Consider the following 19,053-nt stretch of genomic DNA (forward strand, 5'->3'; position numbering starts at 1 on the left):
TTGGTGGTAATGTGAACTTTCTTTCAAAGATATCTGAGTAGGGAATTCTAGTGATTGAAATGGCTTATTATGTTACTTTAACAGCTACTTGATCTGTAGCAATTAGCATCCCATTAAGTCCTTCATCTGATATTTCCTGCATATCAGGTTCCTTTTAAAGGCAGAAGATCAGACTGGACCTCCCCGCCCCCCAGTTGCTAAGCAATTCTTTACCTGGGAGCTTTGCACACCACATACATGGGACTTACTAATAATGTGTGGCTAAGTATGCTTTTGTTCCTCGAGGTAGAATGATGTAAAAGTAGAAAAGCATAGGAATGAAAGTGAATTTCATCAAAGTTGATATGTTGATGCAACAGAACAGTCAACTGTATGTATCCACAGATTCTGCATTAATTGAGCTAGAAATGCCCAGTAGAGTACTGTCTCTAGGAATCTCTAGATGTTTCAGTGCAACTTTTCATTAAAGTTGACCATAGAGTTGCACTGGAGGAGGACCTAGATATTCCTAGAGAGAACACATTAATTAAATTCGTGAGTAATCAAATTGCAAATATCAAAGCCACAAACATGGAGGGATGAGTGTAATTCTATAGAAAGCTGTTATGCAATTGCCTTGCTGCATTCACACAATTTTATGGGTGTCCTGATGTCATCATTAATTTATAATCTATGCTTTCTCTCTAGCAGGTCAGTGTGGTGTAGTGGTTTGAGCGTTGGACTAAGACACTGGGAGACTAGGGTTTTAATCCCACCTCAACCATGGAAACCCATTGGGTGAGTTTGAGCAAGTCACATTCTCTCATCTTCAAAGGAAGGCAATGGCAAACCTCCTCTGAAGAAACCTGACAAGTATATACGGGCCTTTGTGACGCCCTCGTCATGTGCTAGGACTGCCTGGGGGCAGAGTGCCCACACGCCCACAACCCTAACATGTGACAAGGGCATAACAATGGCGGCACCCTGTATACACTTGTTATGCCACCGCAGCAGCTTGAAAAGAACCCACTTTTTGTGGGTTCTTTTTTCACTGGTAGGATGTCGCATGGTTTGGCAGCTGCAGCTTCCCTCCGGCAGAAAAACAGGTGCCGGGAGGCCACCCTTTTTGGGTGGTCTGTACTGCACCAAGAAAACCCTATGATGGGTTTGCCTTAGGTTCACCATAAATTGGAAATGATTTGAAGGCGCACAGCAACAACATGTTTTCTCTTTGCTCCTCTTTCTTTTCTCTTTGCCACAAAAACATGGAAGTACAATGCCTTTTGATTGGCAGACATAGGACCTGGGACCGAGTGCTGGAATTTAGCATTTGGTTGCTTTGGTTCAAAAATCTTGAGTTGATTAAACTACAGTTCCCCATTAAATTCATTTTAGCATACGTTGCTTAGCAAATCAGAAAAATAAGCCAGAATAATGGTTTTTGAGAATGATTGTCTAGAGTTTAGAAGAGGTTCTATTTTTAATAGATATAATCACTTTGCATCACAGATTAAGAGGTTCCTGTAATTCTAATGCGCAGTCCTTATTAAAACATGAGGTTAGAAACATTATTTTTTGGATCACAATTCAGAATCCCACTGATATAATATCATGAACAAGAACCCTTTAGAATGAGACTAAAATGGCAAGAGATTCTGCTTGCATAGGAAAGAATCTAGTGCAAAGTTCTCGTAGTACACATGCCTTTGTGTCAACATCTCTTTTTTGGGAGAGTTTCCTCATCAATTATGTCCATTCCTACTGGATTGCCACCTGAATTGTGTGGAATACTATATTCCAGAATTATTGCTGCTGTGTGTCTTCCAGTCATTTCCGATTTATCATGATCCTAAGGTAAACCTATCATGGGATTTTTTTGGAAATATTTGTTCAGGTGGGGGTTGTCTCTGACTTCCTCTGAGGCTAAGAGAGTGTGACTTACCAAGCGGCATCCATTGGCTTTCCATGACTGAGCAGGAATTTCAACCCTGGTCTCCAGAGTTTTAGTCCATGGCTCAAACCATTACACCATGATGGCTCTTGTATTCCAGAATACTGTTTGCAAAATGGACTAGTAAAGTAAAGTCAGAAGTCAGAATATTAATGTATGGCTACCATTTAGCCTTTATCCTGCTGTGTACACTGTAATGCCATTCATTCTTTGTAAAAATCAAATAGTATTAGTATCTGACATACAATTAATTCCAGTTCTATTTTTTTCCATTGTAATACCTTTCCCCCATTTTCCAATAACATTTCCAATTTTCTATCCCATCCCATTCTGCAATGTTTTTCTCTGACTTCCCTTAGAGGCCTGAGATATCCCCAGAGCTGCCGTCAGAAGATGAACCACACAACAGTGAAAATGAAACATTAGGTTTTCATACCAGTTCTCCATGGACAAGTAGGTGCTATACAATACCCTTAACTTTACCATGCTGCTTCCCATTCTCTTCACAACTTTGGATAGATGGTTACTGTAGTCAGTATTGATAGATCTAAAAGAAAAGCCCAAATTCAATCAAGAAGATGCCGTCTACCAGGTTAGATTATTTTGTCTCTCCAGCCCAGTGTTGGCTACTTCAGTTGCGTAGTCTTCAGCTTCTTTTATATTACGTCCTGATCTTTTTTAGAAAAAAATATATGGCAGAATGAACCTGGATGTTCTGCGTCAAAGATGACAAAAAGCCAGCAGGTTAAATACTTTTACTATAAGAATGTGCCAAACCATTGTTCCCTATAGATTGAAGTTTGGACAAATTCTGTCCAAGAGCAAGCCCTTCCCTAGCCCAGTCCTTTATTTTGGCTGAACATTAGGAGAAACATCTTAATAGCAAGAACATTTTAGCAGTGGAAACAAAGAGAAGGGCAGACTCTCACTTGCTGGATACGTTCAAGCAGAAACTGGACAGCCAGCTGGTGAGGATGCTGAAGTTCTTGGCTGAGATACTATTCAGCACCAGTTGAATGTAAAGTTCTGCCAGCATACTTAGATAAATGTGGCCCATTTGGGTGAGGCAGTTGGCATTTCTGGGGCAGGGGATGAACTGTATCTGCATGCTGACCAGACTTTAAGCTGCCCCATTGTACTGCAAGCAATATGCAATATCCATATGCCAGCACCTAAAAAGTACAATTGCAGGGATAAGGATGTAATGCCCCAATAGATTCCAGCTTTTTTAGTCCCAGCAAAAACTGGAAGAGAGGAGGAGAGAATGAAGTAAGCTGTATGACATAATAAGCAAATTGACCAATTATCATTCTGATCCCATGACACTGTAGGGAACTTGGCCAATCATTCAGATCTATTCAGTGACTTTGGTCACTATTGGTTCTGGATACTGTGAGATCCAATATAGGCAGACCTCCTTTAAAAAAAAAAAAAGGAACAGTGGTCTGATTTATTAAATGTAAAGAAGGGAATGCTCATTTCTCCACTCTCCCACCTTCCATGATAACAACAAGGTGGAATTAGTGGCCAAAGAACCAGGTGTATACTGTAAGTACTGAATCACACATGACCCATGGGACTTTTTGTTCCAATAGATATCAGAATTGGCAGGGGGCACCTGCCTGGGAGAGAATAAAATTGTACTACTGGTGCGGGTTATTGCCACTGAACACTCTAGGACAACAGAAATGTCATCTGGTAGAGCAACAAATACTGAAGCCATCAGGAATTTTTACTCTGTCTGGAATGTTTCTATGACTGGTAGTAGTTGTCCAGGTTTTAGGCAGAGGTCTTTTACTGTCCTGCTACTTCTCCCACATCCCCCCCCCCCCCAATGTATTTGGAGATTCAATCACTTCTTGTCCCTTTGACTAAGACCAAGTGTAATTTGGAGATGCCAGAAAACAAACCTGATACCTCATGCACTTTATGCTCACTGCTGAGCTATACCATGGAGAGGTCAAACAGATGTTCCAAATGCTATCTTAATAAAAAGCTAGTTATATCTGAATCAAGCTGTTGAAAGGGGGGAAAGGTTAATGTCCAATACATTTTATTATAGTAGCTCCCTCCTCTTATGATTAAAGCTTTAAAAAATATTCTTTCTTCTTGTGCAACACTAGATTTGGTCAAGGACACAACACTGGCTGAATCAGCTGCTGCTTACATATCTAACAAGCCAAGACAAAGATATTTATTAGATAAAGTTGAAGTCACAACAGGAGAAGAAGCAGAACACAATGTGTTGCAGGTAGTTTTTTTTCCTAGATATTTCTAGGTGAATGTTTGAATGTTTCTGTTATATTAATGGGGAGAGTGAGGGAAACCAAGCTATGTCTTGATTTTACATAGTGACCTTCTGATGTTTGACTAATATGTACCACTGCTGTGATTTTTATTTGAAACAGCTATAAGTCAGTGGAAATCACTGTCCTGAGCCTTAATAGCTCACTTTAAAAACTTTCTAACACAAATGGTTGGGTTTTTTTTTTAAAAAAAAATGAAAATAAATAGATAAAAATAAGTAGATTTATCTTCTCACTTAAGATAGAAGCTATTATCACAAAACTTCAGCAAGGTAGTGTTAAAGAAAAGTATTCCCTAGATTCAAATAATGCATGTCTGCATATGCCAAATTGGCTGCAATCCAGTTGGGCTCTGTTCTTTGCATGCTTTTGAACTAAAGATTTGAATAACATGTAGAGTGCTCCCAGAACTTAGTACAGTTACTTGTCTGGACAACACTCCCAGAATCTCAGCCAGCCATTTCCAGACATAGCCCCTGACTGCGCTAGGAATATGAGCAGTGAAGCTTACTTCCTCACATTCTGGATGAAATGATGATTTGTACATTGGGAAGTAAGCACACACTTGGAAAAGGCACTAGGCTTATTGCATGAAGCTTCTCTGAAGAACACAACAAGCCTTCTAATAGTCAGCACCACATAAAACTATGCAATGTTGCAAATTCACTGATCCCTGTGTTCTTTCCAGAGGAAGGGAAAGAATTTGAAGTGTTGTTCTCTGGGAAGAGTATTCAGTTCTACTTTTCTCTTCAGTTTTGTTAGTGAATAACTAAGTATTCATTTTGACCATTCTCCTGGTGTTTCATTTTTACATTAATAAATAATAACCACAATACTACTAATAAAACTAAATCACTTTAAATTAACAGTGTAGATGGTGCAGAGTTTTTATTGTTCAAAAATCCATATTCCAATTTATGTTACAATTTCTTACCTTAGATCAACTGCAAACTTTTTGTATTTAACAAAGCGTCATTGTCCTGGATTGAAAGAGGCAGTGGCTCTCTGAGACTTAATGATACATCCAGCAATCAGTGTGGAATGCTTCAGTCAAGACTGGGTGAGACTTAGTTCCTCTTTCATTCTGTCTTTCCTTCTCGATACAGAAAATATCTAAATGCAACAAAATTGTACTTACTATTGCTCTAACACAGTCGGCCCTCCTTATTCACAGATTTTTTATCCACGGATTCAAGGCTTGAAAATATTCAAAAAAGTATAAATTCCAAATAGCAAACCTTGATTTTCCATTTTATATAAGGGGCATCATTTTACTGTGTTATTGTATTTAATGGGACTTGAGCATCCACAGATTTTGTTATCCACGGGGGTTCCTAGAACCAAACCCCAGTGGCTAATAAATACCCACTGTATTGTCAAAGGGTTTTAAGTATATATGCCACATTTGAGATAGAGGTGATCTGAGAATAGCTTTCATTTGAATAATATTATCCAGTTAAAGGAATTTTGATTGACTAATCTGTTTATTAAATTTCCATATATCTATAAATATAGTTTTGAAGAACAACATACATGCCCATTACCCAAGATATGAATATTTCTGCTGTGTATACAGGCCCTCTGTTTCTCCCTGGTTGCAAATGAGCAAACAAATAAGAAAGTCTTCCATTAGCTATAATTTATTGCTTTGTCAGAACCAGCAAACAGAACAAGGCAGGATATTAAGTGGTAATTCAAAGCTCACTTACACTGTGGTAGTAGAATTTCAGTTGTATGTTTTTGCTTATACTGTAGTATGCTATCTGTTCTAGAAAGTATAATTGAAGATGCACAAAAAGTTCAATAGCCTGAAGACACAATCAAAATTTCTTGATAACTAACATTCTGGAGAAATTGGTGTATTGTCCCCGTCTAGTTGACAAACTTGAATTTCAAACCATGAGGATACTACTGTTTTAAACTGCATTTTATTCTACTACAACAATGTAAAATTTCAAGACAGTTCCAAAATATTGTGAACACTTCAACATGCCTTTACAGTAAATAGTTACTTTACAGTAAGTGGAACAGTAAAAAGCACACAAACTTCTTTTACGATTCAGGATAGTAGGAGCAATGTAGCCCATTACTATCAGTTCTGACTGTCAGTGACCCTCCATGTTGTTTCAGACAGGATTCTTTCCCATCCCTACTTGGAAATACCTGTTTAGCTTTAACATTTGATGAGATGTGTTCAGGATGGTGTGGTGATATTTAAAGCGGGGAAGTATCCTACATTACGGGAAAGGGATTTCAATTTCCCTGCCTTTCTTCTTAGTATTTCATTTCTCCTATTTATAGTCATGCGAAATCAAGGAAGCATGAGGCTTGTTCTTAACGCCAAACTCTGGCCTCAGATGGTCATAAAAAGAGCAAACAGGAAAAGTCTGTGCATCACAGCAACAGACCTGGAGGACTGTTCTGTGAAGGTATTTCTAATACAGGTAAGACTTTAAAATAAAAAGAAGTTTTACTGTGGGGTCCCAGGCAGGTCTATTCAGAAATAAGCCCCACTGATTTCAATAGGACTTGGTCTCTTGGATAAGACATCTTTCTCTTTCTTCTGCCTGGCTTTTCCATTTATTATTATTATTATTATTATTATTATTATTATTATTATTATGCTTTATTTATATAGCGCTGTGAATTTACACAGCACCATACATACAATCAATAAAATAGGTAAAAATAGATAAAAATAAGTCTGCCTATAGTGTACATTCTACAAAATAATAAAATAATACATTTGAATTGATTTACACTTTTGTTTCAACTGATTAATTTTTAAATAGAGTTTGATATTTTAGATCATTTGGATCCAAGGTGCTCTTGTGATTTCTGCTCATTTCCCCTCTCCCAGCATCCTATTCAAGTTGTTTCTATCTTATGGCAACCCTAAGGGAAACTTATCATGGGGTTTTCTTGGCAAGATTTGGTCAGTTGGGATTTGTCATGGATTTCCTCTGAGGCTGAGAGTGTCTGACTTGCCCAAAATCACCCAGTGGGTTTCTATGGCCGACGTTGGATTTGAACCCTGTCCTCCAGAGTTACAAAATATTCCAACACAGAATTCCAACACTCAGACCTCTACACCACATTGGCCAGGGTGACCAGATGTCCTCCTTTTCTAGGACTTGCCTTACATTTCAACCTCCTGTCCAGGAGAAATTTCAAAATGCCCTTTTTTTTAACATGACTATGGAACATAGCCATCACAGTATTTCTTGGCAAGATTTATTCAGACGTTTACTGCTGTCTTCCTTTATGGGTCAGAGTGTGTGACATGTTCAAAGTCACCCAGTTGTCCTCTGTGGTTGACTAAGATTTTGAACCATGGTCTCCCACAGGCCTAGTCCAAACAGTTAAACTACTACCACATCAACACTCAAAGAGTGCATATGAAATTTTAGCGAAACATTTTACAAGACGTTTCAGGACATTTTACTTATTACATTTTACTTTCAGGACATTTTACTTATGAATCTGAATTTCACTGTGTAGACATTCTAGATATATATGAAGAAACTATAAACCCTGATCCTTAAAATGCTCTTTAGGCAGCTTGAGACACTCACCAGTTGAACATAGTGTTTGTGGGGTGCAGGCACAGGTAATGTATAATTGTACAATATGTTTTTATTATCACATATGTACTATGTATATTTGTCTTCCCATAGGAGGAAAAACAGGAGAGGAAAATCACACAAACCATAGCATCTCAAAGATTTTAGTACTGTTCAATAATTTTAGAAATTCTCTATCCAGTTTGCTCAGTTGTTCATTGATAAGCCACAAAACAATACCAAATGGTTCTGTGCATTCTGTTTGTTACACAGGCCAGCTCAAAAGATGCTGCTTCGCTATATGCAGCAATCCACCACCGTCTTGTTGCATTGAAAAATTCTGCAAAGCAGGAATGTGATGCAGATCAGATGGAACCAGAATCAGATATTCAGCAGTTAAACTGCGAAAGTGATGAAGAAGAGAGTGAAAAAATAACGGAACTGAACAAAAATAGATCAGGTAAGCAGAGCTTTCCTTCTGTGTAAATGGCCAAACTCCACTCAAATCTGATGGTGTAGTACTTGGTGCATAAGATTGCTGTGAGTCATCATCCACTAGCACAGAAAAATGGGCAGCTACCTTCTAGAATTTGTTTACTTATTTATTTTATATGCCACCTTTGTTCCAGAATTTTAAAAAACCCTTAAAATTAAAGTACATTTTCCACGTTATGTTTTTTAAGTCTCCCATTCTTGCTTTAATCAAGTTTTGCAGCACTCACACCTGTATTCATGTACAGATGGGTTGTGTGATCTTCTGTGCAATCTGTGTAAAGGTAATGGTATTTACATATTGACCAATGTTCTACTTGCTTTTCAAAGTAACACTTAAGATGGGACGCTATGGATTTACTAAAGTTCAGAGCAATGGCTGGTTTAGGTAATTTTATGCTCTGGGTTTAAGTCTTATCAGGAACCTGCTTTAGCTGGTGATATGCATTACTCTATTTATTGTTAAATGAAGTAATCCAGCTCTGCTGTGTTTAGGGGCCCCTTTACTAATTCTCCTAAGCATGGCTTTGGAATTTTCTCAAAAAGTCTTGCCTTGCCAACACCAATGGCCAGGGCAGTATAAAAACCCTGGCACTCTTTGGATGCATGGCTATATTCATTAATTGGCTGCCTCTTAATTTTAGCTTGTAAAGCCTTGGGCAAGTCACAGTCCTTGGGTTGTGACATTCAGAAAGTCACAGTCTCTTAGAGCCCATACAGACTGGTCAAAATAAAGCTGCTTCGGGTCACTTTGGAGGTGTGCTGTTTGCTGAGAAAGGGGAGAGACGTAAATAACACAAAGGACAACCAACTGGCAAGAAAGAAGGCCACAGTTTCATTGAATACAGCAACAAGTAAAAAGAGGGTTGGCCTGAAAGCATGAGGTCTGGATCTGACATCTACCAACCTTAGTTGGTCGATGAACCGAAATGCCTGGTCACAGCCAGGCTTCGGGATGACAGAGGGGTAACCAGCCTAAAGTGTGCTCACCATTTAATGAGCCGGCTATGAGCATAAGCGCATTTTTGCCCCATGTCACCGGGGAACACTGAATCGATGTCGCCCCCACACTGGCGACATAGCTAAGCCTCAGCACCCCCAGGTCCCAGTGGGACTCCCGATCCAGTGCTCCACAGCACAGGAAACCACGTCCATCAGATCCGAGACCTATGCTGCTGCGCCAGAAAGCCGCCTCCTATGAAAGTTGTGATGAAGAGCACAGGCCTAAACAAGAGGTGGATGGTGGGGAGCTGGCTGAAAATGGTGCCAAGGGTTGGTGCGGCAAGGGCCTAAATAGGCCTGCCAGCCAATGGCTGGCCAGGAAGTCAGGGTGGACCCACCCCTGGCCTCTGCAGCTCTGCCACACAACCAATCAGGGCCACTTCTGCCCTCAAAAGGGAGGCTGGGAGTTGAAGTCCCTCAGCCTGGAAGTGACCAAGCAGCGTGGCGCTTCCCTTCTGCTCCGAGGGGAGTCTGGGAGCTGTAATCCATGCCCACGTGGACCAGAAGTGCCTTGGCCGGCTGCTGGGGGTGCCCGCCTGCCACAGGCAGGAGCCCAGTAGGGGCCTTGGGCTCACAAGACGAGCAGGCCGCCGCACCTCTGGGCCCCAGGCAAGCCGGCCCAACCTCTCCTCCCCCCCCAGCAACTGGACCAGCCCGGTGAGTTGGGTGGTCCCATTTAAATGATACATGTGTCCTAAGAGGCCAAAAGCCATGCAAAAGCCATGCTCTAGTCCTAAGGACTGGAGCGCAGTTTTGGGGCAGCTTCTGGCCTCTTAAGATGCATGGGTCATTTAAACATCATACCTCCAAAGTAACCCAAAGCAGCTTTATTTTGGTCTGTCTGTATGGACCCTTAGTCTCAGAGGATAGTAATGGCAAACCCCTCTGAACAAACTTGCAAAGAAAACTCTGCAATAGATTCGTTTTAAGTTGAAAACAAATTGAAAGCAAGCAATACGTACACCTTAACTCTACATGTCTAACCATCTACATGTCCAGATAAAAATAAGAAGAACTTAGTGGGGGTTACTCCTATGTAATTTGACATCAAACTAAAAGGTATGCAGTCTTTCCCATGCTGGTTTGAGCTGACGGAATATGGCAAATATTTCCCATGCATAAAGCCATTGAAAGCACTAAACTGCACAAGAGCAATAACATTTTATATCCATTTTTTTAAAAAAAAATATCACAGCTTATACTATTTGTTCCTTTTTCAGCTGTGGTCTAAAAACAGTCTATTTCCTTGTCTAAACATAATATTTTGTTTATCTAAGATCACAGAGGCCTTTTTATTAACTTCTGTTCATAAACATCCTTTGTCTAAAATAATAAAGTGTGAAGTTGTACTCTTCTCTCTTCTGCTCTTCTACTTTAGAGTTGTGCCTGTGCATGTGTTGGAAAATCTATACAAGGACATTTTTTTAACATTTAAAAAATGCCAAATGCTTCATTAAGAGTCTTAGGCTTCAGTCATGTGCACACTTAGAAGGAAGTAAACTGTAATTAGTAGCTAGTGACTTTTAGCAATTGCTTGCTTCTGCAAAGTATGAGACATGGAAAATATTTGTGAAGTGACTCCCAGTGGAGGTGGACTGGTGAGCGCTATTCATGGAAAAATGACACACTGCCCAGGTGGGCCTTCACCAGCAGCAGAATTACATTTCTGTCTAGTTGGCATTATCCACACTTTTCATTTTGCACTGGTAAAAGCTTGCTTGGTAAGACCTCAAGGTCTCTCTTTTTATTCTTTGGCTGTACTCTTTCTAGAAGCAAAAGTGGCTAAACTGAGTCTGTCATACCTTGGGCATATTATGAGATGACATGCTTCATTGAAAACAATGATCATGCTCATTAAGCACTAGGAAAAAGAAAACACCACATTACAAATAGATTGACTCAATAAAAGGAAGGCACATCCCTGAGGTAAAGGTTACATGACTTGCACAAGTCTGTTCATGTCCAGGGTTCTTGCAGGATTGTCATTCACCAAAAGTCAAAGCGGACTCGGTGGCAAATAACAACAACAAGAAGAATATAGCCCTTAGTGCAAACATCATTATGTCTCTTTCCACTCCCAACCACTCCCTTCACATGAAAAAAGAAAACCAAGATGCAGCAAGAGAGAAGCAGCTTTCTCTTTGTCTCTCTGAAGCTCTCCCTTTCTCTTCCTCGGGAAGACAACTTGTAAAAGCATACTGTATATACTTGTGTATAGGGTGACCTCATATATAAGTCGAGGGTAGGTTTTGGGGCCAAAATTGTGGATTTGTACATGACCCGTGGATAAGTCGAGGGTAAAAAAGGGCATGTAACCAAAGATGTAAAGGATGCCCTATTCACTCTTCCCAGCCAGGCTGCCTCCTCCAGATGTTGGGCAAGTCACACTCTCTCAGCCTCAGGGGAAGGCAATGGCAAACTCTCTCTGAAGAAACTTGCCAAGAAATCCCCATGATAAATTTGCCTTAGGGTCGCCATGAGTCAAAAACAACTTGAAGGCATACAACAACAGCTTCTACAAAGAGGAAACAAATGGTTTGGGTGGACAAAATGGCATGCATTCCTGGCTTGTGAAGCAAGCACATTATTCAGATGGCTAACATAGAAGCTGGGAATGACCAATGAACAAAGAAACTCCATTTTAAATATTGCCTCCTTTCATTAAATGAGTTTAGGCAGGCTGCTTTTTCTCAGTCCTTCACCTGCTGTTTGTAATAACGGGGCAATAATACTGACATACCCAGCTGTGTTTTTGTAAAGAGTATAACTAGACAATCTAATACTGGACATTGGAAAGTGCTGTAGATATTAAATATTACTGTCAAAAAGAAAAGCAAACAAAATTTAAGCGAGCCTGACAGAGTGGCATACATCTATGTCCCATGGTGATTTCCTGGCAGTAATTTCTAGTGATAGAAGGATTTACTTCCAAGTAAACATGCCTAGTATTATATCTTATACTTATTTATATAAGATGAACACTAAAAATATCTTTGTCAGTAAAGGTTTGAGACTCATTTTTGCATCATAAGTAATATACAAAGAGCTTACTCTTTCCCCCTTAAGCAGTAATGGCTTAAACCAACATTCAAAGAGACCCCCCCCCCTTTTAACTAGAGCATCAGCCCTGAAAGCACTGCAAGAGTTTTCTGAGGAAGGTAATAAAAGGCCAACATTTATTTGCAGAGTTCAAGGAACTATCCAATCAGAGTGCTGATGTGCAAGTTTAAACAAATATGTTGACAAGTAAAGGCCTCTGACACAGATCCGGGGGGAAAATTAAGGCTTAGTGGATGATGATAACTGAGGGCATAGTCCTTGAAGGATACTTGCACTTTGGCATGTGCCCCTCTTACTTTGATGGGCTTCTCAATTGAGTGTGTGTTTGTGTGTGTGTGTAGTGCACAAAATAAAAGAGTGGAGTGAGAAAAATTCTGAAGATTTCATATCCCCCATCAGTCCAAATTCCTCCTCCTTTTAGCTCTAGGTGATCATTGACATCCTGACCCCTTCTGTTATCAGGCAACCTTGGCAGGACCTCAGGCAGTTCCTGCTTTATTTATTCTAACTATGTCGACTTCATTCTGCTTATCTTCTGTGCTAGCCAATCCTGCTCTAAACACAAGAAGCTATGCAGAAAAACTTTGCTGTGCTCTTGCTCTGAATACCACCATTTCTTAAATGGTTCCTGCCACCTGAAAACTGCCAGCTTTTCTTAGCTTCTGGGCCCTTGGCATCCATGTGACAGCTTAAAATTGGCAGGGCCAACTTCTCCCATTAACACATCCTGATGCCAGGAAAAAAATCGCTAGACAATTCTACTTGTTACTCATTTCTTAATACAAGGAGAAGTGAGAAGCCTGTGGTTACTGACTATCACCTTGATTCTTGAAGCAAAGAATTGGCATCAAACAAAGAGCTGCATGAAACTGAGGTGTATCAAATTGAACATGGTTTCAAAGGGAGAAAGAAAGGAGGAATATATATACAGTATGTTCAATTTGATGCAGCTCTGTGTTTAATGCTGATTCTTTGCTTCAATAATATACATATATGGGGAAATATTGAAGGTTGAGGACATCTAGAACTCACACAAGGCCACTGCCCATGATCATTCCCAGACTTTCAGGTTACTTGATTTTAAAAAGAGGAAGAGGGGGAAAAATATAGGAGGAAATGGAAAATAAAGAGCAGCACATCCCCCCCCCCCCGGTTAGAGCTACCACATTAGATGGTACTTGAAATTCTTCCAAATTAAAATTTAACTGTTGTATGTGGTCTCTTTGGCCACTTAAGCTATCCATTTCCTTGGGGATGTATTTGTTCATGAACAAACAGATAGGATTTTCTTTGAAGTCCCTAGTGTAGATATTTGTGTTGCCAAAGAGGCGAGGTGCTTTAGAAAAAGCAAACGAAAAGTAGGTCACCTCTTAAAGATTTGGTGAAAACTTAAAAGGAACCCTTCATTTCCCGCTATTAAAATGCATTGCAGTCCACCAGCAACTGCTAGTGGTTTAAAAGAGTTTACAAAAAGGTTAACGTTTGAATGGCAAGCATGAATGCTCAACGTGCTCTGAGTGTTTAACACTGGCCTTTGTTTTATTCTCAAGAGTATGTTGTTGTTGTTGTAGCTTGCAAAGTTTGCTTGCTGAACCATCACCAGCATTCTGCTAAGAGTTGCTTCATGTCAGCTCATTGCTCTGTTTGTTACACTGGTACACTGTTACCTTCCATGATTATTCATGAATCTTTCTTATACCGTTTATCATATATATCAAGAAACTTAACTAACATTGACTGGGTTGACTTTGCTTATGAGTTGAATGAAACCATGAGTGGTAACACCTACAGTTCCTTGAAATTTTATTCATATGAAGTTCAATGCTTGATGGACTCAAAGGAAGTAACACACACATATTCCATGCCAAAATGTGTTTGAAGATGTTTGGGGCATCAATCTAAATGTAAATATCAAATTTCATCAATATGTGCATTTTAAAGCAACACATAAATTTCTTTAGGAAGTATGCAAAATGGATGATGGATCAATTGCCAAATATTACTTTGCTACTTGTTTGAGTCACAAGAGATAAAACACAAAGTTTAGTGACTCTGCATATTGAATTGTATAGCATAAGAGAAAACACTCTAAATTACAGCATAGATATGTATGTAGCTGTAGTACTGTATATAAATGTACCTATGGTATATACATCTTTTTGTGATGGACATGCTGAGGGAAGTCCAGAAACTGCCATGAATAAAATATCTCAACCTAGATTGCATTTTTACACATGAAGAGGCTCTATGCTACCAAGAAAGGCAAACTAGAATGCATCACAAATATAGATCATGATCATAATCCAAGAAATGTGCTCTCATACCCATGTGGTATATTTTAAAACCAGTTAGCAGGTTGCTTTGTGCAGCAGAGCTCCTCAGATTTTTGTTGCCTCCTGCATTTTTCTAGAAACCAATGCTAGAGTCAGTTTTAGTGCAGCACATGCTCATGTTAAATGCAGATGTATCACATACCATGGCCAGTCGTGTACAGTCTATCATTTCATATGCTATGGTTTCCCATGTAGATGAGAAAGAGCAATGAGCTGACATGAAAAAGAAAGAGACCATAAGATCGTAAGCTACTCTACAACATTTCACATTAAAACAGGGACACGTGGTCAAGCAACACCAAAGTGTGGTCAAGATGGCTTATATTATTAATGAGGAAGAACAGACAAACTAAAATAGGCTGCAGCAGTTTTCTTTTCCCTGAGACTACTGGGAGCGGCAAGATTCTGCACTCTCTTCTCCTGCTGAGTTAGCTCAATGCAACCTACTTTTGCACTCTGATATCAGTTTGTAGCAACTGAAGTAAGCCAAGGGGGAAAGTGGGAGGAGGAGAGAATTTTTGTGGTTGGTGTGTGCCTTCAAGTTGTTTCTGACTTATGGTGACTCAAGGTGAAGCTATCACAGGGTTTTCTTCACAAGATTTGTTCAGGGGTTTTGCTATTCCTTCTTCCGAGAGAGAGAGAGAACAACTTACCTAAGATCATACAGTGTTTTCCATGGCAGCGTTGTGATTGGAACTCTGGTCTCCAGAGTCATATTCCAGTGCTCTTACCACTACACCACTTTTGCTCCCAAGGAAAGAGAAACTGGGGCATTTTAAAAGCTGCTGAAAAGTGGGATGTAAAAACCCACTGGGTGATCTTGGACAAGTCACACTCTCTCAGTCTCAAAGAATGGCAATGGAAAATCCCCTCTGAAGAAACTTGCCAAAAAAACCCCATGATAGGTTTGCCTTTGGGTCACCATCAGTTGGAAATGACTTGAAGGCACCCAACAACAACAAAGACTACTCAGGACTCTCTCTGCCAAATTGGAACCTTTGGAGCCTGTGTCTCTTTGTGCACAGAATGAGACAAGTTATCATGGACCAGAAGTAGATTTTTCTGGCTACATTTGGCAGTGCTTGAGAACAAAAGTTCTGTTATGTGCTAGAATCTAAAAAGGGAATTCAATGACTAGGTCTGTTGCAAAGCCATGGGATGGAGTCCCATTGTTTCTGGCATAAGCAGGACCCAGCTCTACAGCTTCTGATCTCATTCCCTTGTTTGTTTGCTGTTTTGTAACTAGCAACATCCCAGCAAAGACACTATTCACCTGCTTAGCAACCTTCTCTCTGGCTGCAATCAACCTAAATCTTCAGTCCTGTGCACTCGTTCTTGGGAATTAGTCCCACCAAAACAAGGGGAACCTCAGATATGAATGTAAATCTATTTGAACTTAATGGTAGATATGAGTTGTGTACAACAGAAGTACAGCCAGCATGCTGATGATATGCAAGAATCCTCCATTTACCTCAAAGACGTCCAAACACAATGGTTTCTGCATACTGCCCAGACAATATGTAGATTTCCTTCCCACTGCAAATGGCAAAAGTTCCCACAGGACAAGGAAGCACTTGTTTGCAAACACTCCTTCCAAAATCTAAACAATCAAACTTTAATAGCAGACCTTTAACACTGGTGGCATTCATTAGTTATATTTTTCTACAGATAAAAGTTTTTTAACACCCTGTACTTCAGCAGTTACTTTTGTTGCAACATTATTTAATTACCCATTGCAGTGAAGCAAGAGAGGAAGAAAAAACTGACTGTGTAATGAAAATAAACATAAAAAGGACAAGTAGCTTGAAAATGATGTTCCCAGTTGAAGTTTAGAGCACTACTGTGTGCATGCGTACTTCCGAACAAATATTACTATAGCTTATTTTAAAGCCACTCAGTGAGTACCACGGCTGAGTGGGAACATGAATCTGGATGTTGCATATAGTCTTAATGGTCTGAATTAAGGTAACACTGTGTAATGTTAATTTTTTTTACAATCAATTTCAGCAAATAACCAATGGCATTACATTCTTCTGCAGACCATTCTCCATGGATCCAAAGGCACTCTGTGGTCTGTTTGTGACAACTCACTGCTTCCAGTCCTAGAAATAAGGATGAAAACCTGTTTGCTTTGGTGGTCTGAAAGACTCGGCGCATGATGGATTTCTCTGCAGCATTTGTCGCATGACTGTAGGGCAAAGATTTCTGAATGTTGGCTTCAAACCCTTGAAGATACATGGAAGAAGCACTTTAAAGATTCCGATCATTAATCCTTATACTCAAGCAGGAATCTGAGCATTGCTCCATTTCTCTAGGAATAATGTTTGAAAAGGGAAAGAAACTACATATTTTGGAGTGAGCCAATTGAAAGTACAATTTAAAGAAAAGGATAATCCTGATTCTTTCATCATATTGATGGCATTAATCACTTATCTATGAATTACTGACTGTGCTGTTTCTCTATAGACAAGTGACAGGCTGCTTACATATTTGCAAAATGCTAAAAGTTTAGGTTTCACTTTTGCTAACACAGCTTTATATTTGGTTGTTTTGCCAACAAATGAGTTTAAGGGCCAAACTGCCATTTAGAGAATAAAACTGGTGAGTGAAATCAAAAAGCTACTTCAATGGATTTATTTACAGAATACAGTGCATGAACATCTATATAAAACATTTTTGTCACAATTTGAAGTCCAGTATTACAGGATTTGATACTTCTGCCAAAACTGATTTGAGCAGGCTAAATTATGGCAGCGGACTTATGCTATGGATATAGAAATAGATGGTTATACTGCACGTATGTATAAAACTTTAGGGTGTGTGCATGTATGGTACATTAATCCAACCAATAATACATGCATAGCATGTATTATTGGTTGGATTAATGTACCATACATTATGTGAGCTCAGAATTAAACGTCACTATCTTTGACTTAGGTGTGTAAACCGCCGCTGTACTAGAAGTATAGTTTACACTCATTCTGAAAGAAGAATAATCATGTGGCCATGCATGGAAATAATATGTGCCTTCATTTCATTCTCCACTAAAATCAAATTTCCTCTCTTTTTCATATGTACTACTATTTGAAAGTAAAGTACTACTTCTAAAGAAGGTGTAACTAGAGGAAGAGGGAGAAAATGAAGGTTAAATATCTGTTATCCCAGATTTTTTAAATCCAGGATTGCCTTTTGTTTAGTCTCAACAACTTTTAAATAAAATAGGAGGTACAATAACGTACATCACACACCCAGAATGTCGACAGACTTACTTCTTGCAACTATAGGAGTCATCCACACCTACGAATTTGCAACTTGTGTCACAGTGACAGGTGTGGAATTTTTCATCTCGGACTACAGCATGTCCAAACATGATCCCCTCTTAGGGATGTAAACTTTTGCATTATGTGTCCTTTTCACCAGCTGTAGGACAAAATGAAGACTTATGTAGTTCTTGAGAATCATACTTGGACTATTCTCTCTTGGACAACAATGCTGTTTAGAAATAATTGTTCCATTGCTTTCTGAGCAAAACAAATTGTTTCCTGCACAAAATCATACTTGCTTAGAAAAATCACATGCACTTGTTGCCGCTATTCCCCAAAAGACTCTTAAAAGTGCAAAGGATTTTGCCAAAGCAATTTTCAGCAGAACCAAGTAGTTTTCCGCACACATGATGAGAGGGGAATGAAGAATGCAAGATGTTTTGGCAGACCCAGGGTTAGAATTTGGAGCATCACATGAAACAAACAATGGCGGGTTATAAACCGCCATAAAGTACGTGCTCCGCGCACGCGTACTAGGGTTAGGAAGGGCCGTATTAGGGTTAGGAAGGTTCTTACCTTCCTGATGGCCCTTCCTCCCAGTACGTGCGGAGCGCAGACTTTATAGCGGCGCCCATCCACATGGGCGCCGCCATTTTGACGTCTTGGACGCTGTGCGTCCAGACGTGTCGTGGTGGAAGTGACACCGCAAGGGCGCGCTCCACCCCTCATGGCGCCACTTCCGCGTTCCGAAAAGGCGCACCATTTTGGCGCTCCTTTTTCACTGCGCGGGGAAGCCTTGCAGTCTGGCCGCTGGGGCTTCCCTACGCAGCGAATGGTGGCAGCGGGAAAACGGCCCCTTGAGGGCCGTTTGTAACCGGCCACAGTGTCCTTTCCCCCTCATAGTGAAGGTCAAATCTGGAATCCTGACAAACATTTCTCATTTATTTAAGTAGGGCATGGCTCCCCAGACCATGTGCTTCTAGCCTAACTTTGGGAGCTATGGCAGTTTTTACTACTGCATTACTATAGTTTGATTCACCATGTTATCTGATCCAATGTTGAGTTTTTAACTTTTCACTGTTAGACTAGGAGCACTTGTGGCCT

At 39.9% G+C, this 19,053-nt stretch overlaps 1 protein-coding gene across 1 annotated transcript in view; it reads left to right on the forward strand.

The window, feature by feature from the left end:
* RANBP3L (RAN binding protein 3 like) overlaps positions 1-17,308 on the forward strand; it is a 32,809-nt gene extending 15,501 nt beyond the window's left edge. The window contains exons 10-15 of the mRNA XM_042447840.1: positions 2,290-2,383; positions 4,054-4,181; positions 5,176-5,296; positions 6,538-6,680; positions 8,073-8,259; positions 16,726-17,308. Of these exons, the coding sequence (XP_042303774.1) occupies positions 2,290-2,383; positions 4,054-4,181; positions 5,176-5,296; positions 6,538-6,680; positions 8,073-8,259; positions 16,726-16,769 (717 nt within the window). The 3' untranslated portion in view covers positions 16,770-17,308. The remainder of the gene's footprint in view (positions 1-2,289; positions 2,384-4,053; positions 4,182-5,175; positions 5,297-6,537; positions 6,681-8,072; positions 8,260-16,725) is intronic.
* The last annotated feature ends 1,745 nt before the right edge of the window (positions 17,309-19,053 follow it).

This window comes from Sceloporus undulatus, chromosome 2, assembly GCF_019175285.1.
Source record: "Sceloporus undulatus isolate JIND9_A2432 ecotype Alabama chromosome 2, SceUnd_v1.1, whole genome shotgun sequence".
Lineage (NCBI taxonomy): Eukaryota > Metazoa > Chordata > Lepidosauria > Squamata > Phrynosomatidae > Sceloporus > Sceloporus undulatus.